The 27,545-nt window shown below is 40.1% G+C and overlaps 1 protein-coding gene across 1 annotated transcript in view; it reads right to left on the bottom strand.

The window, feature by feature from the left end:
• Positions 1-26,723, bottom strand: part of LOC115754064 (fe(2+) transport protein 1-like) — a 44,778-nt gene extending 18,055 nt beyond the window's left edge. The window contains exons 1-2 of the mRNA XM_030692984.2: positions 25,923-26,723; positions 25,438-25,754 (exon numbers count right to left, since the gene is read on the bottom strand). Of these exons, the coding sequence (XP_030548844.1) occupies positions 25,449-25,754; positions 25,923-26,723 (1,107 nt within the window). The 3' untranslated portion in view covers positions 25,438-25,448. The remainder of the gene's footprint in view (positions 1-25,437; positions 25,755-25,922) is intronic.
• Positions 26,724-27,545: the final 822 nt, after the last annotated feature.

The following is a 27,545-nucleotide window of genomic DNA, read 5'->3' as shown; positions in this document are numbered from 1 at the left end:
TTAACATTGAACTACTATTTTGGCAGAGGAAATAATGGAAGGCACGGTCGGATGGAGTTGGTCATGAAAAGTACAGGCAATGAGCAAAGTGATACGTAAAGAAGATGCTTATTTACTGAAGAACATGTTATTTTTTCCTTCATTGCCACACAAGTTAAGAATTAGATGTTCACTATGATAGATCTTATTGCAAAGCTCATTCTCAGATAACAATAATAAGCAAACTCAGGATACTTGAATCCAACTTAGTGAGACCGACATCAATATGGCAATGCATTCCCTAGTACTAAGTTCTTGAAATTCAAACAAATCACAAAAAAGCAGCCCCTAATCACTAGACTACCAATAAGAGTTGCAAAATGTACGGACCTAAGACCATAGCTTACCAATTCCAACGAGCAAAGAAAGGAACTACTTTACTGTCCATTTGGTACACGAAATACACCTTTCCTCTTTTTACATGCGATCAATCTGCACAACGTCAAACTCGGGCCCATATCCTAAACCCACAACACCACAATCAGCCTCACCAAAACATAGAAGGAAATATAAACAAAACAACCAAGAAATTTACCCGATTTTCATGTGCAAAGAATAGAGACTTCCTTGAGTGACGGCAATGACGAGCGAGGGAGACAATTGAAAGGAGCGAGAGGAGAGGAGGCAAGCTAAGTGCCCGAGGCAAGCCGACAATGCGAGCCGACAACATGGCCTTACCATGTCCAAAACTTAGTAGCGAGAGTGAGGACACGAGCTGAGGACTTGAGACTAGGCCGGCGGTCTAGAGAAGTAGGTTTCTTTTTGGTACTCCATGAGCGACTTCAAATGGTCTCAGCAACATAATGAGTGATAGCACGATACTCAGCCTCTATACTAGAACGGGCCACAGTGGGTTACTTTTTGGCACTTGATGAAACAAGATTGGTGCCTAGAAACACACAAAAACAAGATGTGGATGTCGAGTATCGGAGCACCCAGCCCGATCTGCATTCGCATAAGCTGTCAATGAAGTGGGAGAACACCGCTCAATGAGTAATCTTGGTTGATGCATTGGCTAACCAAGTTCACGGTAAAACTAATATTAGGTTTAGTCATGGACACATACTGTAAAACACAAATCATCTGTTGATATAGCGTTAGAGAAGCGAGAAGCTCACCATCATCAACAGACAATAGAATCTTTGATGCCAATGGAGTAGATATAGGCTTTATCTTAACAAGGTTAAACTTGTGCAAAAGGCCATCAACATACTTAGTTTGAGATAAAAGCGTACCGTTAGATCGGTGATGAGCCCGAATGCTAAGAAAATAGTGAAGTGGTCTAAGATCCTTCATAGCAAATTCTTGCGAGAGTCGAGTAATCAAATACCATAATAAATGAGGAGTATCACTAGTGACAAGGATATCATCAACATACAGTAGAAGATATAGACGACCCCGAGAACAAGCATAGACAAATAATAAGGGGTCAACCTTACTCGCCATGAAACCCAATGATAATAAAAATTTGCTGAAGCGAAGAAACCATGCTCATGGAGCTTACTTTAAAACATAAATGACTTTTCGGAGACAGCACATGTGATTTGGATATTCGGTATTAGAGAAACCGGAAGGTTTGGCACATGTAAACTTCCTTGCAAAGGATGCTGTGCAAGAAGGCATTCTTAGCACCAAGTTTACGTATGGCCCATCCCGATGAAATGGAAATAATGAGAACAACTGTAATTGTAGCGAGTTTAACGACCGGGCTGAAAGTCTTGTCATAATCCAATCCTATATGATGCTTAAATCCTTGTGCAACTAGACGACCTTTGAAGCTTTTTATAGTTCCATCAGATTTTTCCTTAATCTTAAAATCCATTTGCAATCGACTAAATTCTTAGAAGAGTCGGGTGGTACAAGATCCCACTTGTGATTAGTGACCAAGGCATTAAATTCATCTGCCATGGCTGCTTTCCAATGTGGGTCAAGAATGGCCTTAGAATAGCAAGTTGATGTCTCTTCATGAAAGGAATTAGAGAGATTAAAAAGTTTTCTAGGTTTAGAAATTCTAGATTTAGTATGAGTTTGCACAAAATGAGTGTGAAGAGAAGATACAGAAGTGGAGGAGCAAGGTAGAGATTTAGAGAGGATTTGTGAATCTGATGTAGGAGGAATTTGGTTAGAAGCAGAGTTAGATTGGGACACGGTAAGTGGGTTGGAAAGTAGGGGCGGTAGAGGTGAAAAAGAATTGGGACCAGATTGGGTAGGTTGAGGGGAGGAGAGAGGTATATTAAGAGGTTGGGCTAGAAAAGTTGAGAGAGGCGGAAGAATAGCTTGATGCTCAAAGGAGGTAGAAGGAAGAATAGATTGATTGGAGAAACAATAAGTGAAGGAATTGAATTAGAAGAATTATTTACGGAACTAAGAGTTGAAGGACTTTGTGAAAATTGAAAATTCTCCTCATCAAACTGAACATGATGACCGATAAAAAGATGACTACTTGACGGATCAAGGCAACGATAGCTTTTGTGATTCGACGCATATCCAAGAAATACACATGGCATAGAATGAGGTGCAAGTTTATGGAAGACACGAGATGGAAGAAAAAGATAACAAGCATAGCCAAAAATTCGAAAGAACGAATAATCAGACCGGAACCCAAATAGACAATGAAAAGGGGAATTATCAGATAAGATTGTTATGGGAAGTCGATTAATAGTTTAAACATCAACGAGAAGAGCATTGACCAAGTATGGAGGAGGCATATAAGCATGGATTAATAAGATTCGAGACATTTCGACTAAATGTCCGAGTTTACGTTCTGACAGACCATTTTGAGATGGGGTGTCCGGACAAGAAAAGCCTTGAATAATACCATTTTCACTAACTACGTTTAGAACAAATTATTAGTACATTCACCTCCCCCATCAGTTTGTAGGAATTTAATTTTGGCATTGCACATATTTTCGTTAAAACAAGGGAAGTGGTGAAGTGAGTAGACATTTCGGATTTATTTTTCATCGGAAAAATCCAAGTGAACCGAGAGTAGTCATCAACAAATAACACAAAATACTTAAAACTAGAATTGGATAACATAGGACTCGTCCATACATCAAATGAATTACAACTAAAGGAAAAGAAGTATGATGACTAACGGACTCAAAATGAAATCGATGAGATTTGCCCACAAGATTGGACTCACATGATACCGACCTAGAACTAGAATTGCAAACACGAGTAAAACTTGGTTATTTGGATGAGCAAGACAAGCATTCCAACAAGTGAGTGAAGCAGAAGAAGCCACGATAGGATGCAAGTGAGACTGTTGATGGCTAGTGATTTTACCTAGAGGGGGGTGAATAGGTGATAGAGTGTGATTTTAAGAATTTATTGCGGAATTTAGATCACACAACATAAAATAGATATCTCGGATGATGAAGCTAGAGTATATCGCAATGAGCAAGTAATTCAATTGACGCAGGATATGTAATGAGATCGATGTGGCTGTTCATGTGTAGTTTAACTATCACAAAATATTTGGAATGATCAGAGTAAGAGATAAGGAAAATTGCACAGAGAGATTATAGTGGTTTGGCTTTGGTCAAGCCTACGTCCACTTCTTCGGCTGACAGTCAATCGGCTGGATTCCACTAGTAATCTGCTCGGAAGTTCTGGATCGGTGATCTCCTTGACACGCATGAATTCACACCTAACGCTCAACACTCGTGTGTACACCTCTTCACAATTACAATAGATGGATTAAGAAGTGTGTTTGAAATAGAGTATACTCTATCTAGGAATTATGAACACTTTTCCCTCTTTACGCCTATCTCTATTCCCTTCGTCTTTGAGATGTCTTTTATACTCTTCCACCTCCAATCTAGCCGTTGCAAGGCATCCAGAAGAGATCTCTCCAAATCTACCCTTTTGGACGAGATGTTTGCTAAAAGAAGATCTCTTAGCCGTTGGGGATCGCCAAAGGAAAGTCTTCCCCGCTTGGATCAAATCGCCCATACAATTATGATCTCGAGTTTCCATAGATGGTTTCTTCCATTTGGAAAGTCTTTGTTTGTCTTCTTGGTTTCGCATCCTTGATTGATCTCCGTCACCGAGAATCTTCAAGAATGATCCAGCTCGATGGCGTCCGTTAATATGCGTAAATTAAGCTCAATTTGTATATTTCTTGAAGTTCTGATTACTACTCGTGAAGTACTCCTCTCAGAGCTTGAGCGTCATTCCAACGTCCGAGCTATCCCCGCTCATCGTCTAAGCTCGAACCAGCGTACGAGACTCTCAGAAACAACATTCGAGCCAAATCCTTTTGCCAGATTCAATACCGTGCATCCCCGGACAAAAGGATAATATGCAAAACAAGTAAATCACGACATTATCTCAAAACACAAGAGTACTTGGATTGTTTTGTCAACTTCAAAATCATCTAGGGATTTTTCTCAACAATCTCCCCCTTTTTGATGATGACAAAATGATCCACTATAGTAATGAATAATTGAGTTTAGAAAAGGTGAGCAACATCAGCAGAGTTACTCTAGTAATAATCTTGCTAAGGAATAATTTTGGCGGTTCGTTCCTTGTACTTTTTGTAAGATTAAGTTCTGAAAAAGAATGTATTTATATACTATGATGAGCAGTCTCGGAACTTGTGCCATCTCAATCGATGAGTTTGTATTCTAAGTGCGTCTACTTATTGAGATGTGTGATAGTTTCAAATATGATGTGAGTATGAAAATTGTAACTCCTCGGAGCATCTCGTTTTGTCGGATGCTCGGAGCTTGTCCTAGTTAGCCGAAGCTTTCATCATCTATGAAATATGTAATTTTGAAAGAAGGAAACTTGTTCACCTGCTCGGCTTAGGAGAAGATAATCCTTCTCAAATGATGTTTCCACAGATCATGCTTGACCTAAAATCCTGTTCTTGAGGGATTTTGGCACGCATATTATATATTAATTTCCCTTAATTCAATCACATATTTTCGGAGTCACATATCACATCACGACATCACAAAATAGTTATATATCTCATTTCTCATTTCGCACAGATCACATAATATATCATTCTCCCTCTTTTTGTCATCAGCAAAAGGGAGTGACTCGCATAATCGGATATAAATTGTAGAGATAAAACGTTGCTCCCTCTATATTCAATGCCTATTCAAGTCATCTATACAGTATACTCAAATCAAACATGCTAGCATTCAAATGAATCATTCAATCAAATGCATCAGAAAAGAAAAGAACAAAGTTCGGAGTAAGATTCAAAGTACAGATCCAAACATTAAATGTTTAAATTTTTTTTAATCTTTTGGTGTTTGGTCCGGATGAGAAGATGGTAGGGCTTGATCCGAAGTAGAGGCTTAGTCCGCAGGTAGTTGAACTAGGACAAATTTGGATAGCTGATTTAGCTTGAGATCCAGATCCTTCTTCGGAGTGATGATCCTGTTGTCCAAGAAGTCTAGCCGAGATTCCGAATGATCATGGACGGTTTTCTGAATTTTCGCAACCTCAGCATCTACCTTTGTGCTCGGGCCTTCAACTTCTGAGCGTAGAGAGGTCCAAAGGTATGACCATTTTTGGTCAATCTCTTGTTGCTTCAGTGCTATCTTCCCGAGAATGTCCGAGTTCTTGTCTGTCTCATCCGTCCGAGTGCCTACATTTGTTGACTCCCCTTGAGTCCTTGCAAGGTGCTCAGATGATGAAGCATATCTGTCTGGGAGATTTACTATTTCAGCAGCATTAGTATCTGTTTCGGTTTGCTCCCTCTCAGACGTGACTTCTCATAGAATTGGCCCCTCTGTTTCTGTTCCCTGTTGCGGGACAGATGGTATTTCTTCTCTTGCTTATCTCCTCCTTCTTCCGTGTCCTCTTTCTCTTTTTCCCGCTGTTCCAGTTGAATGGCAGTCTCATCCTCATATGTTGATCCGACGATCGTTTGGAAAAGCTCTTCTAGTTCTATATCATTTGTTGCTGAGTTGTCCGAGATGTGCTCCTTTTCAATTCCGTCAAGCAGCACCTTAGCAAGGTTTCTTTTTTTGCTACTAGGTCCGGTTGATTTGTGAGCAATCATCTTGATCCTCCTCTTTCGAGTGGATTCCGAGGATGGTTCTAAAGATTTGTTTTGTGGAGTTTCAACAACAGCCTCCTTCTAAGGAAGATCTATGGGGATCACTTTCTTCTTTCTATCCCTCCAGCTTCCATTCTCAAATCCGTAACCCATCTTTGTGAGCATTGTCTCGTCCACACTTCCCCGATGAAGCTCTATGGATCTGAGTTCCGGAGGTACCACTATCCGTATGTACTCAAAAATTCTGCTTATCAGAGATCCATAGGGCAGGTGACCCTTATTCTTCTTCACCGCTTTCCTTATGTGCAAAAAAATTAGGTGAGGCAGAGAGAAGGGTTTTCCATTCAAAATGGCCCAGATAAGCTTTGCTTCATACCTTGAGACATCTGTTTTTGAGGAACCCTTTGGTCTTAGGCAGGTGATAACTACCTTATGTAGTATAATGGTCTCAGAGGGAAGTGGTGATACTTAACGTGTGGCTTGTTGGCTCTTGAAAGATCGGGGTTGCCAGACATCTCTTTGTAGACATCTTCATTTGAGACGGGGATTTTGGTAAAGTTGAACAGCTCGGTTTGAAGAATGTCTCGCTGGTCTTCAGCAGTCAAAATGATGTTCTGCTCCCTGTAGGAAAACTTAATTGTATTTCTATAGATCATTGTGAAGTTCGAGTAGAAATAGGCAGTCAATTCGGTGTAGGTTGGAGTAGACAAGGAGCGAAGTTGTGAAGGCTGTAGGTTGGTGAGGGGATAAATGATCTGCAGACCATTCCTTTCAAAAAAGTCTGAATCAACAGGGCAGTTAGGCATGACTCCTCTAGCAAGTAGTGTCTTGTAGCACTGTTGATGTTCTTTTGATCCGAATAGACTGTCTGCCTCTTCTTTATCAGCCAAAAACTTCATTGGTATAGACTTGAAGAAGGAATAAATCAGTTCATCATCATCATCCCTCGGATGTTCAGTCATAGAAATTTCTTTCTCTTTTACATCCACCTTTTGAGCACTTTCCCGCTCAATCTCTGCGGGTTCTCCAACCTTTTCTTTTCCCTTTCTAGAGGGACTACTCTTCTGCAGCTCGGTTCCTACTCCGGTAGCTAGCCCTATTTCTATCCGAGTGAGCATCTCAGAAAATTTGAACATCTCTTCTTCATTGAAGAACCCATTCATTTTTACAAATTCCAGAATGTTATTTTCAGACCTACCATCAATCCGCATTCCTTTAATGACATTCAATAAACCCCTAGCTAGCTTTATCATTTTGTTAACGAGCAAACTAGTGGTTTCCTCGGGGGTTCGGATTATCGTGGAAGAGATTTGTTGCAAAATCTTCTTGCGTTTCTCTTCCGTTACTCATGTTCGCGAAATCTCTACCATATGAGCGATCAATCTCTATGCCTGCTGTTTGGCTTCGCTTGGCTAAGTGGTGAGGTCGTAATCGCCAGATGCTCTCTGTCCTTTGGATCCTAAACAATTAGAGCGGCGAGAACCCGCGACTCAAGATTTCAGTGCAGAAGGATTTTTGGACGCCATGAGGAATGAGAGTTATCGAGGGATTCCGATCGTAGAGCTTTGGGAGATTTAGGGTTTTTGGATTTCGCAGGAGTGATTTGTGAGATTGTGAGAGTGAGCGAGTAGAAAAGGTTTAGGGTACATGAGGCGGTTTTAAAAAAAATTCTTTTGAAAATATTTTGAGAATTTTTCAACTCAATCAATTTAATCTCAATTAAGGTAATCAAATATTCAATCAGAACAATCAGTATAATCACATAATAAATGCCAAATATTTAGGAAGATTGTGTTGATGCGTACCTTATTTATTGCCAAAAATAAAGACGACTTACGCGCCAAGATTTCGAACGATCAAATCTTTTGTCGTATCTGCTCAAAAGATGTTGTCTTCAGATGATTCTCTAAGTTCCGAGATCCTTAAGCTCCTTCAGATGATGCTTTCAAGCCTTGAAGCTGCTGAAAGTCTTCAAATTATATTTTCAAGTTACGAGGCAATTTCTCCGGTCTAGATCTCAGCTCAAATGGGAATCATGGTTATACCCAATTCTTGTCTAATGTACTCAAATGTATTTTTGTTAAGTGTCTTAGTGAATATATCAGCTAATTGATGTTTAGAATCAACAAATTGAATGTCAACATGACAGTTATGCACATGATTACGAATAAAATGATGCTTGATTTCAATATGCTTAGCTCGTGAGTGCGAATCTGGATCCTTTGTGAGGTTGATAGCACTTGTGTTGTCACATTTGATTTCCACGTTGTGAGCTTCAACACCAAAGTCCTTCGGTTGTTGCTTCATCCATAGGATTTGAGCGCAATAGCTTCCTAGTGCTACATATTCATCTTCTACGGTTGATAGATATACGATGTTCTGTTTCTTGGAGAACCAAGACACCAAGCATTGATCCCAGAGTTGACATGTGCCCGAAGTATTTTTTCTATCCAACTTACAACTTGCAAGATCAGTATCTAAATAGCCATGTAATACAGGATTTGATGTTTTGGGATACCATAACCCTAAGTTTCGATTAGTTCCTATATACTTGATGATTCTTTTTACAGCAGACATATGAGATTCTTTAGGATCAGATTGAAATCTCGCACACATGTACACACTAAATATAATATCGGGTCAAGAAGTAGTAAGGTATAACAGAGAACCAATCATGCTCATGTATAGCTTCTAATCAACCTGTTTCCATTGTTCATCCTTATCCAATTTGGATGAGGTAGACATCGAGGATTCTGTTTTCTTGCGCTTATTTTGACCAAACTTCTTCACTAGTTCCAAGGCATATTTTTCTTGATGTATGAATGTACCCCGATTAATCCGATTTGCTTGTAGTCCTAGGAAGAATTCGAGTTCTCCCATCATACTTATCTCGAACTCATTCCGCATGGTCTAAGAGAAGTTCTTACAAAGATGTTGGTTAGACGAGCCAAATATAATATCATCAACATATATTTGGATAAGCAGAATGTCTTTACCTTCCCTTCTGATAAATAGAGTTGTATCAACTTTACCTTTTTCAAAACCTTTTCAAGTAAGAAAATTACTTAACCTTTCATACCAGGCTCGGGGTGCTTGCTTCAGCCCGTAAAGAGCCCTCTTCAACTTGTACACATGATATGAGTTCTTTGGATCTTCAAAGCCTGGAGGTTGTTTGACATAAACTTCATCCTTGATATATCCATTGAAAAATGCACTTTTAACATCCATCCGGTACAACTTGAAGTCATGATGACATGCGTAAGCAAGTAGCAATATGGTAGACTCTAGTCTTGCTACCGGTGCATAGGTTTCATTGTAATCAATCCCTTCTTCCTATGAGTAGCCTTTTGTAACAAGCCTTGCTTTGTTCCCGATTACTTTTCCTTTGTCATCCAACTTATTTTGGAAGACCCATTTGGTTCCAATGATAGGATGATTCTTTGGTTTGGGTACAAGTTCCCAAACTTCATTCGATCCGAATTGTTGTAACTCTTGTTGCATAGCTTCGATCCAGCTTTCATCTTCAACAGCTTCTTCGATTCTTTTGGGTTCAACTTCAGAAACTAGAGCAAAGGTATTTATCGTATCCTTGAGTCTGGATTTGGTTCTGACTCCTTCATTTATATTTCCAATGACCTGATTTGCGGGGTAACTGGATCTGTATTTTCAGCTCCTATTTGATTTGTCACGTTCAATTTCGGTGAGATTTTCGTCATTTGAATCTTCAAATGATGTACTTTGCGAAGTATTTTCCATGTTCTGAGAAGTTTCTTCCGGTTCTGCGTCTTCAGATGATGGTTTTTCCTTATCAGATGATGATTTCTGATTTTCAGATCTTGTTGTTTCTTGAGAATCCATCGTCCGAGTAGTCCGCTCATCTTCAAATTTCACATTCATTGATTCTTCGACTGTCTGAGAGTTCTTGTTGAAGACTCGGTAAGCTCTAATAGATGTGGAATATCCCAAGAATACACCTTCATCCGATCTTTCATCAAACTTACCAGTCCGATCACTTGCATTCCTAAGAATATAACATTTGCATCCAAACACACGAAAGTATGAAATATTTGGTTTTCTTCCCTTGTAGAGTTCATAGGGAGTTTTCTCAATCAATGGTCCGAGGAAAACACGATTAATAATATAACAGGCGGTTGAAAGCGACTTGACCCATAAATGGGGTGGAGCTTTGCTTCAATTAATAAAGTTTGTGCCATTTCTTGCAAAGATCTATTTTTCTTTTCAATAACTCCATTTCGTTGAGGAGTATATAGAGAAGAAAAATTGTGTTGAAAACCATTGTGATCACATAAATCAGCAAAGTAGTGATTTTCAAATTCTCCTCCATGATCAGTTTTGATGCTTGTAATTGAATAACCTTTTTCATTTTGAACTTTCTTAGAAAAGGTTTTGAAGAATGAGAATGCATCACTCTTGTGAGTAAGAAAGAATACTCATGTGAATCTAGTATAGTCATCCACAATAACAAGACAATATTTTTTACCTCCAATACCCCGTGTTCGAGTAGGTCCGAAGATATCCATGTGCAACAGCTACAGAGCATGGGTAGCGATAACTTCATTTATAGATTTGTGGGAATTTCTTATTTGCTTTCCAAGAGTGCATGCTTCACAAAGTCTTGTCTTTTCAAATCTAGCATCCGGACGTCCTCTCACAAGCTTCTTTTTGGAAAGTTTGTTGATTTGCTTGAAGCTTATGTGACCTAGCATCATGTGCTATAATTCTGGATCGTCTTGACGGATAGAAGACATTTTTCATTCTCGGACGATGTATCCAAAAGGTACATGTTGCCATATCTTCGTCCGGTAAATGATGACTTGTTATCTTGGCTTGTACCTTAGCACTTATTTTCTACAAAAGAAACTTTGTATCCAATATCGCATAATTGACTAATACTAACAAGATTGAAGTTCAAACCCTTGACTAATGAAACATCTTTGATAAGTAGATTGTCAATCTTCATAGTTCCTTTATCGGTAATCGTTCCTTTGTTGTTGCCTCTAAAGGAAACGTTTCATCAAGTTTTTAAAAATCAATGAACATGGATGAGTCACTAATCATGTGTCTAGAGCAACCGCTATCAATGTACCATTTGTTTCTTCTTTTGTTCAGTACTTGCAATGATCAAAGATACTCACTTTTTCTTTGGTACCCAAATTTATTTGGGTCCTTTGAGGTTAGCCGTAGAAGTATATCTAAGAATGTTACGTGTTGGTTGATTGATCCTTGAGCAATAACTCCTGGAATGTTTCGGATTACCACAATTTGAACATCCCGAGAGATGTTGTCCTTCGAATCTTACAAATTGTTTCCTAAAGTGACTCATGTAAGCGCCTTTAGAAGGTTGCTGCTTAAGCCTTTCTTTTAATGCCGGAAAATAATTTTTCTCATCACTTTCCTTCTGAAAACCAAGTCCCGACTTATTGTAGTAGGGAACTTGTATAGAAAGTATATGTTGGAAAGTTTTTGAACCGGATGAGAATTTTTTGTGTATCTCCAAAACTTCCTTTTTCAAAATGGAGTTCTCTTTTTCGAAAAGCTCTTTTTCTTTTTTCGGAGAAATGTTTTCCTCTTCAAAAAGATTTCTTTCCTTTTTCAAGAAATCGTTTTCCTTTTTGAGAGTTTCCACCCTTGATTTCAAATGCGCATTTTCGCAAGATATAGAATCGGATTTCTCATTTAGTTGGCAAAATCCCTTTTCGAGAAAACTGATTTTATCTTTTTGCGAAATATCCTTTTGTTTAAAAACAGCTACTTCCTTTTTCAATTCAGAAAGTCTCTTGAGAGTAGCCTTGTATTCTAAACATAACTCATCTATATACGCAGATACTTCGGGAGAGATGTTTGTATGAGTTACCTCAAGATCATTATCCGAGTCCGCCATTAGATAGACATTTGCGTATTCTTCATCACTTTCACATTCGGTATCGCTCCAAGTTTCTACTTTCAATACTTTCTTGGATTTCTCATCCTTACCTTTCTTCTTTAATAGAGGGCAATTGGGTTTGATGTGGCCTCTTTTCTTACATTCAAACGAGATGACTTGTTGACCTTCATTTTTGGTCTCAGATGATCTTTTCTGATTGTATCGTCCGAGATCCTTTCTGTCTTTGAAATTCCTACCTTGTTTAGCCATTCTTCTGAATCTCTTAACCATGAGCGCTAGCTCTTCATCATCTCCGACTTCAGAATCCGAAACGTCGAAATTAACATTAGATTTTAAGGCAATTGACTTCTTACCTCTAGTTGTGGTTTCATCATTGATTCTTTCTTCTTCATAAGATTGAAGAGTTCCAATGAGCTTGTCCATTGACAAGGGAGATATTCTTTGAGTCTCTCGAATGGAAGTTTTAACGTTGTACCATTCCTTTGTAAGAGCTCGGAGTAGTTTGTTGATTCTTATCGGTCCAGAAACTAGTTGCCCGTGATATGTGAGACCATTCACTATTTCATTGAACCATCAAACATTTCTTTCACTTGTTTATTCAAACTTCATTTTGAATGCTTCACATTGTTTGAGTAGAAAGTTGACTTTTGTCTCCTTTACTCTATCTGTTCCTTTATAGGTGACAAGAAGCTTATCCCATATTTCTTTCGATGAGGAGCAATCCGCAATATGTCTATATTCGGTAGGAGATAATGCACTGTAAAATGAATAAATGGCCTTTGCATCAAGAGCATCTCTCTTGGTTATCTACGATGTAGTTAGAGCGACCGTCGTGTTATCCCCCGCACTTGTAGTTTACGTCGTTGGATTTACTCCTCTTTATACGACATCCCATATTTGAGGATCCTAGGATATGAGAAATACTTTAAATTTGTTCTGCCAATCGCTATAATCTTTTCCTTCAAAGTATGGTGGCCTATTGTTGCTTCCACTTTCGATCCAAGAAGGAGAGAAATTGCTAACCATAAAGATCGTTAACTGAGAAGTAAAAACACTTCACAAAATACGAGCACTAGGCTCCGAGACCAATTGTTGAAGGCTAGTGATTTCACCTAGAGGGGGGTGAATAGGTGATAGAGTGTGATTTTAAGAATTTATTACGGAATTTAGATCACACAACATAAAATAGATATCTTAGATGATGAAGTTAGAGTATATCGCAACGAGCAAGTAATTCAATTGACGCATGATATGTAATGAGATCGTTGTACGCTGTTCGTGTGCGGTTTAACTATCACAAAATATTTAGAATGATCAGAGTAAGAGACGAGGAAAACTGCACAGAGAGATTATTGTGGTTCGGCTTTGGTCAAGCCTACGTCCACTTCTTCGACCGACAGCCAATCGGCTGGATTCCACTAGTAATCTGCTCAGAGGTTACGGATCGGTGATCTCCTTGACATGCATGAATTCACACCTAATGCTCAACACTCGTGTGTACACCTCTTCACAATTACAATGGATGGATCAAAAAGTGTTTGAAATGAAGTATACTCTATCTAGGAATTATGAACACTTTTCCCTGTTTACGCCGATCTCTATTCCCTTCATCTTTGAGATGTCTTTTATACTCTTCCGCCTCCAATCTAGCCGTTGCAAGGCATGCAGAAGACATCTCCCCAAATCTACCCTTTTGGACGAGATGTTTGCTGAAAGAAGATCTCTTAGCTGTTGGAGATCGCCAAAGGAAAGTCTTCCCCGCTTGGATCAAATTGCCCATACAATTATGATCCCGGGTTTCCATAGATGGTTTCTTCCATTTGGAAAGTCTTTGTTTGTCTTCTTGGTTCCGCATCCTTGGTTGATCTCCGTCACCGAGAATCTTCAAGAATGATCCAGCTCGATGACGTCCATTAATATGCATAAATTAAGCTCAATTTGTATTCCTCTTGAACTTCTGATTATTACTCGTGAAGTACTCCTCTCGAAGCTTGAGCATCATTCCAACGTCCGAGCTATCTCCGCTCATCGTCGGAGCTCGAACTAGCGTTTGAGACTCTCATAAACAATATATGAGCCAAATCCTTTTGCCAGATTTAATCCCGTGCATCCCCACACAAAAGGATAATCTGCAAAATAAGTAAATCACGGTATTATCTCAATACACAAGAGTACTTGAATTGTTTTGTCAACTTCAAAACCATCTAGGGATTTTTCTCAACAGAGATGACACCAAGGAATTGGAAATCGAGAGAAGGCCATGAGAAGAATTAGCTTAGAGGAGAACTTTCCTGATTCGTTGGTCCTTCAAAGAAAAGGATGAACCATTAAAATCAATAGTCCAAGAATTTTTACGACAAAGTTGAGTGACCGAGAGAAGATCACGAGGGAGATTAGGAACATGATAGACAGGTGATAACAACCAAGATCGAGAATCAATATGTAAAAAGGCTTTATTGACTTCTTTAATAGGCAATAAATAACCATCACCAAATGAAACTTTTGCTGAATCATAATGGGGTCTAGGATTTATAATTTTACTAATGTCACTAGTTATGTGTGCTGACGCTCTACTGTCAAGATACCACATTGGATAAGAGGTTTCACTAACTGAGAGAGCCGAGAAGGAGTCCGATTGATCGGTTGTTGTGAAGGCATGGTTAAATCTTTGTCTACATCGGTTGAGAATCCGCAATTGACTTGAGATGCTGAAGATAATCAAACATTGACTGATCGGATTTCTTAACGGCGTTTTGAAAATCAAGCTTTAATCCAATTTCCTTGGTTGCGCATGATCGGTAAAGCATTGCCTTGGATCTAGCCAAATCTCTTGAGATGTTCTAAGATCATGAACTTCACGGAAAATCTCAACTGTGAGGGTTGAATTGATTAAACTGCGAACACATTGATCCGTTTTTACCCCAATGGAATAAGAGAGATTGGCCACCACAGTACCATTCCGATCATTGATAAGCCTCTGCGAACACGGAAAAGATCCATCCACATATCTCAGCAGATCATTACATATTAAAATCGGTTCAAATTGAGATTTCCACAAAAGATAATTGTCCGCATCAAGTTTGAAGGAGACGAAATTAGTGATGTTGGGAAGAAAAGGAGATGGTTAGTCCGATTGCACGACGATAATTTGAGCAGTAGTAGAGATAAGAGCAGTAGTGAAAAGAGAAGAGGTGAAAGTGGGCGGAATAGTATTGACGGGTGATGGGAAAATGATAGCTAAAGAGATGGTAGAGAAGAAGGAAAATTTGCAGATGTATCGAAAATTGTTGAGGTAGTAATTGGAGCAAAGGAAGTGTTGATTTGGAACAATGATGTTGAAGAACATGATGCGTTTTCCTGCTCCGATACCATGTTTAGAGTCAGAGAGAAATAACGACAAAGCATTTATGGTGGCTCAACCCAAACTAGGGTTGTATAATATGTATTTATATGAGTGACAAAATATAATAAGGATATAAATAAACACAATTATAAAAATACGCCAATATGCATATAATTACACATTCATATTAAGGTCATACTTAGGACCAACTCTTTTGTTGTTAGTTAACTTCTTTTTAGTTGAATGATTATATAAAGATGGATATTACTTTAGCTCTTTCTTTTTGGGGAAAAATACACTAGAAGTGCCATAACTTTTGTACGATGTTCACTTGAGTGCCATAACTTTCAAAATGTTCACTTAAGTGCCATAATTTTCAAAAATCATTCACTTGAGTGCCATGTTGACGTGGTAGCCGGAAAGCTGACATGGCACGCCGGAAAAGTTACTGTAGCTTGCCGGAAAACCGACGTGGCACGTCGGAAAGTTCTTGTAGCATGCACGAAAAAGTTCTTGTAGCACTCAAGTGAACGATTTTTCTTCGTTGTAGTACTCAAGTGAATGATTTTTGAAAGTTATGGCACATAAGTGAACATTTTAAAAGTTATGGCACTCAAGTGAACGCCGTACACAAATTATGGCACTTCTAGTGTACTTTTCCCTTCTTTTTGGGTTCACTTTCCCTTTTCGTAGGTAGTATTATATCATTAACATAGGATTGTTCTGGAAATGCGTCCGTGACATTGTTTATAAGTTTTTTCGTTGAACTTAATTTACTTTATAAAGTGCACTGTATTAAGAAACACATCTAATATACTTGATTATGGTAACTAGAGAAAAAAACATCATGTGAGTACTCTTTGAATATGGTAAGATATTCATAGTTATAAAGAAAATAGTATAACTAAAAATACGTATCTATACAGAAGTATAGAGACAAAATTTGACTTTATTGCATCCAATACAATCTTGTACAGCCAAGAGTAGGCTAACATTCATTGGAATAATATATTACGTTTGCTTCCAATTATAAGTAATATGACACTACTCGGCATAGATACTCTTGGTAATATGATACATGTTATTTGTATCATCCAAAAGGATGGCGAGAAAGCAACGGTGTCAAATTGTAAAAAGAAAATAGTCCATGATCAATTTTGTTTAATATTTGATATATAGTAAAATTAGAGGAAAAAGTGTCGAAAAAATCCTAAACCTATTGTATTGGTACAATGTAGTCATAATCCTTTTAATTGGGCCAATTTAGCCATAAACCTTTTGACATAGTGTTAATTTAGTCCTTTCGGCTAATTTTGGTTGGATATTGCTGAAGTGAATGTCGGCCGGCCTACATGGTATGGCTGGTGCTGACGTAGATATTTTTAAATGATATTTTAATAATATTTTATATTTTATTATTTTATTTTCCTTTCTTTTTTTCTCCTCCTCTTTCCGAAGGCCATTGCCGCCATAGGCAAGCGTCGGCATCGCCGAGGAGAGGGCGACCAACGACAAGGCCGGTCATCGCTTGGGCAAGGGCGGTCTTGTCGGGTGTCACATGGGCCAAGCTAATGCCCACCTAGGCAACAGCCAGATCTAGCGAGGGCGGCCTCGCCTGCCAACAAAAACAGAGGGAAAAAACAGAGAGAGAAAAGAAAGGAAAAAAACAGAGAGAAAAATAAAAAATAAATTTAATAGTTGAAAATAATTAAAAAAATATCCACGTTAGCATCGACCATGCCACGTAAGTTGGCTAGCGTCTACATCAGCAATATCCAACTAAAATTAGCCGGAAAGACTAAATTACCACTATGTCAAAATGTTTAGAACTAAATTGACATCAATATAATTGGTTTAGGACTTTACCTTAATATAAGACAACAATGATTTACAAGAGTAATTTACATGAAAGACTATCCAATTTATAATTTATCGATATATTTTGTTTTTCATGTCATTTATTTTGTTATTGTTTCTTACTTCATATCCGATTCCAATAGGATTATAATTATTATAATTACAAAAATATTACAGTTCTCGTACAAGCCAGATGCCCAAAATCGTAGAAGGAATATGAATAAATTCTAATTTCTTAATGATAATGACAGATGACCCATGTGAAGCATGGAAACATACTAGTAAAAATCTACTCTTGGAGGCAATTAAACTTCAGTAAGTAGAAGCTAATTCAACAAATTTAGGGTGCGCTTGGTGAGGTTTCTGTTCCTGGGAGCATGGTAGATTTTCCATTAAAGCATCAATTAACTGAGCCTAAGTAACACTTCATTCTTCATGAAAAGAAAAGTTCCTTTATTTTGTATCATAACTACTTGGCCCAATTCACGTAACCTAATCTCTAAAAAATTACTCATAAATGCTTCTCAATTATTTCAAAGGGGAGATACAACACTCCCCACATGAGTACAAGTATTTGGGTGGGAGGAGTGCTTGGAGCTTTGTACAAAGAAGTAAATATGGCTATTCGGTAAATGGATAATTTTCGTATCTAAGTCTGCAGTCTATAAACTGAACATGAGCCCCAATGCTAGTTCCACATGCAGGAGACATGAATTGCCCAATCTCATCTAGGCACTCGTTGCATTCTTCATGAGAGAGCTCCCCATTGCATGTCGCATGGCCATAACAACTGTCGTTGGCCTCACAATACTGACTAAAACCCACATCTGCCGTGGATTGAATTGAACACTTGATAACTAGACCGTGCGCAACACTGTAGACACTATTTGAGTCATAGGTTTTTCCGCTACATATTTTGCTCACTATGGTTGTGTCTAGATTACTCCTCGCAACACCGAGAATGAGAAGAAGCATAGCTATGGCTACTACTGCAATCCCCTGAAAAGTGGCCATTGTGCTGATTTTGAGTTTTGTGTCAATAGCTAATCAGCTAGGCAATATGTAAAGGGGTTGTTCTTGAAATTATCTCCACAAATTACAAGATTACTCTAATCAGCAATTACGAGGAATGCTTCATTGACTTTTATCAAAGTTTAACTTTTGGATAAGTATAGCGTGAGTGCCATAACTTGTGTACGACGTTCACTTGAGTGCCATAATTTTTAAAAATAAATCACTTAAGTGCTATTGCTTACATGGACGCTAGAAAAACTGATGTGTACGTTGGAAAAGATGACATGGCACTTGGGAAATAGTTTTCTTGAATATTTTAAGTACATGTGGATTTTTGTATAATCTTTTATTTATTTTGAAATCTCTCTCTCTCTCTCTCTCTCTCTCTCTCTCTCTCTCTCTCTCTCTCTCTCTCTCTCTCTCTCTCTCTCTCTCTCTCTCTCTCTCTCTGAGATCTCCTACGGTTTCTTGAACGATGGAGTCCTTGCTACTGCTCCAGCCACCATAGCCCCACCGCTCCTCCATCTCTTGTGACTACCACCCCCGATGAGCAAATCTGCCACTGCTCTAGCCACTACAGCCCCTAATCCCACTGCCCCTCCACCCCCTGCGATTGCTACCCTCGACGAGCACTTCACCAGATTTGCCATCGCTCTAGCTGCCACAGCCCCCATCCCCATTGTCGGCTACCACCACGCTACCTAGTGGCTAGGGTCGGCTCTCCCTAGGTCACCGAGCCCATGACGGAGTGGTTAGGACCGGTTCTCCCTAGGTCGGTAGGGCCGCAACAGTCGTCGCGACTCTCCCTTGTCAAATTTGGGCGAGGGCCCTCGTAACCCCCATCGGCCACGGGCGGACGACTTAAGGGTGAGGGCCGGCTTGCCCTCGGCCGGCGGGGCCGCGACGGCCTCTGGTGACAGCCATCACGACCTCGGCAGCTGTGGGCTAGGGCGCTACGGTCGTCGTGGCCCCATAGGCCCAGGGGGAGTCAACCCTCGCTCCTAGGCGGGCTAGTCGTGGTCGGCAAAGGTCGCTGGTGGCCCTTGCCGGCCAAAGGGGAAAATGGCACCCAAAAAAATGAAAATATCAAAATAAATAACAAAATAAGAAAAAAAAGTCGGAAAATATTATAAAAAAATCCACATGTCATTAAAAAAAATTAAAATAATACTGAAAAGTCAACGTAGGACGATTTGCCGGAAGTAGCACTCAAGTGAACGATTTTCGCCGGAATTAACATTCAATGGAAACTTTTTACTCCGATGTGGCACTCAAGTGAACGAAATAAAAGTTATGGCACTCAAGTGAACGCCGTACACAAGTGACGGCACTCCCGATGTACTTATCTCTTTAACTTCTTATGCTGAATTTATTGTTGATCATTCGGCTGCAAATTTAGTTGATTAATTAGTGGAGCATGTGTGCCATTGACCCAATGAGAATAATGTTAAAGGCTTGTGTGTATTCTTTTAACAAAACTAAACAGAAGGTCAAACCCATTTTATCTTGCATAAGTCTTTCGGGTAATTATAAAATTCTCTGAAAGCCCGAAAATCAAAAAAAAGAAAACTCAAACTTCTTCCGGATAACTTTGATTGGTCAGCAGTATTATTCACAATAAATTTCTTCAAGAAAAAAAAAAATATGGAGCACTTGAAGCTTCAGAAATTAGGTTAACACATGCTAAGCTACCAAATCGAAATACGGGCCCATCGAAATATTCGAAGAAAGCCTCCATAAATTCTAGGCACATTGCTTTTTTCGTGATCCCATGATTTTGAATCCTATTTCCTAGATTACAACATTTTTACAATTTTTCTGCTAGTCACATGTTCTATAAATTCGATGATCTATCAAACTCAATGATGAAATTTTGTGATCCCATTTCTTCTTCGGTTTGTCCTGTTTGGAAGTAGCGCCATACTCTTCATCTCGGATGATCACCAACAAGATTTAAGAAATGAAAATATAAGCACAATTGGGCTGTATATATGATATAAGTTCTAGGATAGAGAAATGAACGCTCTTCGTCATCCTAAGACACTTGAATTAAAGTTCGATTTTAATGCAATACTCAAAGATTGATGTTAGTTCGAGTTAGAAAATTTCTAACTATTTTCTCACCTTGTGCTATTGTTGATATTATCTATGTTTGGCCCCGATATGAGATGGTTCTTAACGGAGGTAAAGAAATGAAACTCCTCTCAAAGGGGTTAAGCAATGGATAACCCGTAGTGTTTGGGATGGAGAAATGGATGCCTCCGTTACTTCGGCTATCGTACCTTTTGTGAGAAAACCATTTACCTTAGGGTGCGAAATCTTTCTGCTCAACTCATTGGAGAATATATCTAGGATGTGTATGGAAAATGCTTGCCTTTCATCATTCTGTCGTGCTCCATTTTACATATTCGATGCATTCTACGTAGTTTATACTCCCTTTTTAGAGTTGGCAAGTTAAACGTGCATATAGTATATATGACATAACTATATGAATATCATTTATTGATTGGAAAATGTTTGAGACAAATATGATAAACAAAGCAAGAATGTTAGATTCTTCAAGGATAATACTTCTTTGCTAAGTCGGCATTGACTGGGTTTGAGAACTCTCGGCCATCTACCCGGGCCAATATCAGGGCGCCTATGGAGAGTACTTATTAATTTACAATGTACGGTCCGCTATAATTGGGAGCGAACTTGCCACCCGAGTCAAGAGTTATTAATAAAACCTTGCATAAGACGAGATCATTTCCCAGGAAATGCCTCGGTCATACTTTGTCGTTGAATGATCGGGTTACTCACCGTTGTTAACACTATCCAAGGCACATTGCGTAAACCCGTCTTTCATTAATGGGGTTCAACAGTTCGAACCTTTCTTAGACCCATTTGTCCTCACTTAGTTTGATTTGGGACAACACTCGTAACGAGAAAATTTCAACCTCAACTAGCAGAATTACTTCAATTTTGTATATCGGGGATTATGTGATTATTAGATAATGATGGGGTGAAATTAAGGCGATAGGGCGACGTGGTATAATTTATTTTGAGCATGGTAGGACCGAGAACATGTGAAATTGGGACCGTACTAGTACACGAGAACGAGTTGGCCACGTAGCCAATTGTGGTGAGGCGGTGGCCATGTATCACAGATGGATACGTGGCGGCCATCCGCCACGCATGCGTAGCATGTGCTTGATACGTATCACAGCATATCGCGTCTGCAACCAGCTGAAGCTGCTGACTCATCATAAGTTGACTCTATTGTAAGTTGATGGCTACAAGCTGACTAAGCTATTATAAATAGAAATCGACGTCACTTCGTTTAGCAGCTCTTGTCAAACTATTGTTGATACTGCGTCGGACCACCGCTGCAAGTCGTCCGTCAACCTAAGTCGATCGTCGCTGCCCATCGTTCGTCACCGTCGTTGATCACCGCCGCCTAGTCGTCACCGTCATTGATCACCGCCTATCATCTCTCGCTATTGCCGATCGTCCATCGTCCGTCTGTCGTTCTGGAAATTGAAATTTCTGAATCCAAACGAGTAGATTTCTAACTTTTGTAGTTTGTTTGAATTGACGTTAGAATCATTCGTCAATAGTTTGAAAAATGGATCGTATTCTTCAAATTTCGCTTGATATGCTTGATTCCTACATTGTTAGGCTTTCCGAAAAGAATATGATCATGGATACGAATGATTCATTCATTTTATAAAACTTCTGAACGCCGATGACGGGAAGATTGCGATATGCATGCATGGCATGACATTTCATGATGAAACAAGTAAAACACTCGTTGTGAGTCTATCCGACATTATTCCACCGTGAAGTTTATTTGGCGATGCCCCATGGGAGCCGGATGGAATTTGGGATGTTTTTGACACTTTTTGATGGTCAAAATGACTTCGTCTCTATGAGCTTGAGATGCCTCTAAAGTGAGATGCCGGGTGAGTCTATTCCCGAGAATAACACACCCTCATGAGGTTTATCTGCGAAGGAACCAAAGGTTGCATTGCATATAATTTGCGAGTTTTTAGAAAGAAATCTAAATGCTTGAGATGCCTACATTTGTATTTATGAATTATTGATCCGACATTCTGATTTCAATGTTTGCATTCTATTGAGTTAGACCTTCATTCGTGGTGTGTTAGTTCACTATTGTTGAATTGTGGTTTTTCAAATAGTAAGAATGCCCCGGGTTAGTCTTGCATCACCAGTTCTATGTGATGGAGTCCCCCAAGAATGTATCTCATCTTAGGAGGACTATGTGGATACAAACCACCCTAATGTGAAGTTTAAGAAACTGAGTAGTACCTTGGAGATTGAGGTTGGACTGATGTATGCTCCGTCTCTATGTAGCATTGTATATGGTTGGTGAGGACAACTTACTTCTAGGTCCTCTCCTGTTCGTTAAGGATGATGATGCTGGTGATGGGTAGTGATGAGAAGGAGTACTCTATGGGAAACAATATAGCTTATGTGTATAGTGGAGTTGTGGTTATGAGCTATTAACCATTTTTTGTTGAATATAACTGTTGATTGGCTTGGATGGTTATCTTTTGATCCCGCTTCCTAGATATTTGACTATAGTTGTAAACTGAATCAACCCCTTGTAAATTTGTTTAATGAAATAAAGGGTGAGTTCTGTTATATGTGATTTGGTTAGTGAATCCATGAAATGCCATACCTTGGATTAGGCGTGTCTACCATTGGCGTTTGAAAATTATAATGCACTTCTTGTGTATGGCCGACTATTTGTTTGAATAGAGCTTCCGCAAGCGCCAATGTATAATATAAGATTAAAGTAGAGAATGTAAGTCTCGGGGCTATGGCGCGTTACAGAATAAGGAGTTGCTTTGGTAGATGTTCGGGCCGAACCCCGATATGCCATTGGGGGGAAAGGCAACCTCTTGTGCTAATCTTGATAATTTTTTACCGACTTGGCCAAGATCTTTTGGATGTTCTTGTTGGCTTCTTCAACCGCACCATTTCATTTGCAAGCAGTATGGAGAGGAGTTCAAGTGTCGGATCTTGAACTGGTTGAATAGCTTGTCTACGAGCTTATTGTTCGGTTTTGACACATTGTCTATTACTGTGGCTTCAAGAACGCCATAATGGGCGATGATGTCTCGCTTGATGAATTTGGCCACACTTCAAGTTGTGACAATGGCGTAGGATGCTGCTTCGATCCACTTGGTGAAATAATCTATTGTGACCAAGATGAAGCGGTGTTCGTTTGATGCCTTGGGATTGGTCGGGCCGATCATATCATGCTCCACATGCGACGGTTTAGATAACTAGTGCAACATATTTGGCGTAACGCCTCTCTTGTCTCTATGTATCTGATAGTGGTAACATCTTCGGACGTGTTGAATGTAGTCGTTCTTTAGACCGAGCTAGAAGTATCCTAGTCTCATGATCTTCTTAGCTAGCATGTGCTCATTCATGTGCGGTCCACGGGCTCCTTCATTCACTTCTTGCATCACGCGGAGGGCTTCAGCCATGTCAACGCACCTCAAGAGGGTCAAGTTGAAAGATCTCTTGTATAAGTTATTGCTATTGATGAAGAACTTTGAGACTATCTTGGCTATACATATCTCAACCCCACTAAAATGGCCAAATTACCCTTCCTTGTGCAAGGATCCTCAAACCATAGCAGAATACCAACACACCGAACTCTCGGCCTAGCTCCACCACCATCGACTACTACAGCCGGTCGCCACCTATGTCTTCTTTAAATCCACGCCGACATTGCCTCTTGCCGTCTCATACCTATTTCTCTCTCTTCCCCACCATGTCACATTGCCCTCTCTCTTAGCTCGCGCGGGAGATAGAGAGACAATCAAGGAGGACGACGGGCCTACAACAATGACTGGATTGGGTTAATTCACGGTAGTGCCGAAGGAAGCTAGGCGATCGACAAAGGCCTTGGCGGCGGGGGCTGTGGGGATTAATAAGGGGCTGTGGTTTGTGCTGTATTGATTAGAGTTTGGATGGGACGGTGCAAGTAGATAAAGAGGGCATTTACGGAAAGAGAAAATACAATCTTGTAAGTAAATGCAAAAACTTATTGAGTTGAGGGATAGTAGTTTAAAAAATAGAGGTATGTTTTTGGCTATCGGGCAAAAACTTCGACACGTTTTTTTTATATTTTCTCACAAGAGAAACTTGGGATGCTTGAACTAGCTTGAAAATATTTCAAAACATTAATGGCCTATTTTTTTTTTTTTTTTTTTTGTGTTGGGGGAGTAACATTTCATTCATATCGGCAAAAAAAAAAAAAAGGAGTGAAACATTGTAGTCTAACCGACACTATTTCAAAACAAAACAAGCTTCAGATAACAAGATGAATCATCAGAATTAAAATAGGGGTCACACACTCAAAAAATAAATATATGATTGATCACCAAATATGCCTTGAGTAATGAACACACACCGAGATCTTCTTTTTTGCCTTTGAGAAGTGTGCCCTAAGGTTACGTGCCTAGGTTCGGCGTCTCCAACACCATCATATATCTGATAGTGAGAGTAAAACATTCACGAAACTCTTCCGATCTCCTTTAAAACTGGAGATAGAAGAAGGGAGTTGAGCGCAGAGAAGAGGGAGAGGGGAAGAAGGCTGGCGGCTATTGTTCTTCTAATGGCCTGTATAAGTAGCCTTCTTTAGTATTTGTGGTGGGTGACGTCTCTAGTGCATTGTGTTGTTGCTCATAATTGCTTGTTAAATTTGATCCATAGTACTCTTATGCCAAATGGTTGGTGTTCCTCAGTCAATTGCGGTGTTTTACGTGCTATTTGATTCAAGATATTAGATCTTGCTAAAGAATGTTCAACCTAGTCATGATCATCAATTGTGTTTGATTTTTCAAATTTTATCCTCGCCTCAAATTTCCCAAGTTCCTTAGTACTACATTGTAAATTATTTGAAAACTGGTGAGCACATGTCTTAAGGATTTGTGTTTCTTGATCTTTAAATTTAATAGATCAAGTGAGCACACTACCAAAAAAACTAAACTTGAGGAAGAATCGGTGCAGCCCAATACGATCCGACCTTAATTTTCCTTGATTTGGTTTGGATTTCCTACTTGAGCTAAAAAAAAGTTTTAGCCTTGGGCTCGATTTGTTTTTGAATTTCAAAAATATTGACGCCAAATGAAAATTTTCACCACCAATAATTCCATTCCCTCTGAAAAAAAAAAAAAAATACAACTCCCAACACACGAATTTTGATAAGACGAAAAAGGACCCGCTTAATACGCTAAAAATCAAACTTAGGCCCATTTAGCCATCAAGGACATCAATCCAGCCCCACACAAGACCGCAACGTAAGCCCACGTTTGGAGCTTCATGTCGCCCTGCAGCCTCGTCCCCAAGAAATCGGCCGCGAGGAGGTCCACGAGCGCCATGTAGTTCAGCAGCCCCGCCGACGACGCGTTCAGCAGCCCCTCCACGATCAGAGCCGCTGGGGAGCTCTCGCTGTACACGTTCGACAGTCCGATCCCGAGCGCAATCCCGAACGGTGTTGTGGCCGAGAAGAAGAAGGCCATGATCAGCTTCAACTTGAGCCCGAACTCCGCCTGCCAATCACATGTAATGTCATTTTTCATGTTATCACCAAAAGTACACAAATTTTATGAACAAATTGTAAGGTTTTTCTAATGTGGGCTTGAATTGATATTGTATTATTAGCACCGTACCATTGCCCAAAAATTTCATCGTGTCGTGTCGGGAATAGGTGGACATACCTGTAGTATGCACCCACCGAGGCCCATCCCTTCGAACATTTGGTGGAAGCACAGAGCGGCAATGAGCGGCCGGATCGTGCACGGGTTGTCGGAGGCCCCCAACCCGAGGCCTATCACCACCGAGTGCACCACTATCCCCAGCTCCAGTACCTGAGCAACCACTCTATGCCTCAACAGTTGCGCCTTCGCTCCCTCAATCGCACCGCCGCCACCGCAGTGCGCATGTGGATTGGTCCCTCCTTGTTCTAACCCCACCACCGCGTCCTTCGCCTGACTATTAGCGCCACCGTCACCGATCATCTCAGCATTGATCTTCTTATAGTAAGCCATGGCGTACGAGTCCACCATCAGAGTGATGATGGCCGAGAGCATCGCCACGAACGTCGTGAACGGGAACTTCCTCCATGGGACCTCGGGCAGGCACATGGACCGCAGGTCGTCGAAGGAGTCGGGCATCACGTGCATGTACCCTGTGGCCAGTATGACCCCCGAGGCGAAGGCCTTGATGATGACGAACACTTTCCCGTCGGGCTTCAGCACGGGGACGTCCCGGGAGAACAGCGGGAGGCCAACCCCGATCATGCTCGTGACCAGAATGGCCGCGATCGCGATCAACTTGAGCTTCAGGGCCTCAGCCCTGTTGTGGCAGCCGCCGTGGGAGTCTGATCCACACGTCGGAGGGGGCGGGGCTGGAGCCTGCTCGGCGGAAACGTTGGGGATTAGGCCAAGGGAGAGGACGGTGAGGAGGGCGGCAGCGGCAAGGCAGTGATAGCGGCGGCCGTTGGTGAATGTGTTGGCCATTGTTTTCGTTCTTTCTTTGGGGAATTCAGAGAGTAATGCAGTGAATTTGCGGACGATGGGGGTGAGTGAGGCGCACTTAAAAAGCTTTCGAGATTGAGATTTAGTGGGGATCTCCCCTATAATTCAGAAACAAAGTTTTTGACGAAATGTCCATTATGACCCTAATTGTTGCCGTACTTGCGGGGTTTTTGAGCGTGGCCTTGTTGGTAAATCGTGGTTTGGGTGGAGGGCAGTGAAGAGAGTCGGACGAGGCGTAGCCGTGCTTGTGCATGGCGTGGGGTCCGCGTGGTCTACAGTGTTTTTTTACTTGGCCTTTCACTGCGTGGAATGTGGGAGAATGAGATGGCAGCAAGCGGGCGAGATGACGTGGACTTATAGATGATGACGTGGCGAGATTAATATTTGAATTTTTTTTTGTCACAATATTTGAATTTGTTTCGAATACCCTTTTTTTGGTTTCCGCCTATGGAAATTGCTATTCTATTTACACTATCTAAAGATTTCATGAAAAGAATAATTTGTCTATCGGCTATAGTTTTTATTAGTTGTCAATGAGAAATTTCGAAAGATTTACAGCAAAAATGACCTAATTATCTTCCTTTCCCAGGTGCTATTTTTTTAGGAAACACATTTACCCACAATTTATCTTCAGTTCAAATCCTTTATAGTTTCATCAAATGGTAATTCCAACTTATACCATAGAAACGATTTATGAAAAAGATTTACAGCAATCAATATCTTCCAAGTTCCAGCATTTACTTATTTATTTCAAACTGTTGCTTTATAATCTATATGTGAAATTGCGAATCTTGGCTTTCACTT

The sequence above is a fragment of the Rhodamnia argentea genome, chromosome 3 (genome assembly GCF_020921035.1).
Source record: "Rhodamnia argentea isolate NSW1041297 chromosome 3, ASM2092103v1, whole genome shotgun sequence".
NCBI classification, from domain to species: domain Eukaryota; kingdom Viridiplantae; phylum Streptophyta; class Magnoliopsida; order Myrtales; family Myrtaceae; genus Rhodamnia; species Rhodamnia argentea.
Note: the sequence above shows the minus strand (reverse complement) of the source record. Positions and strands in the feature narration are given on the sequence as shown.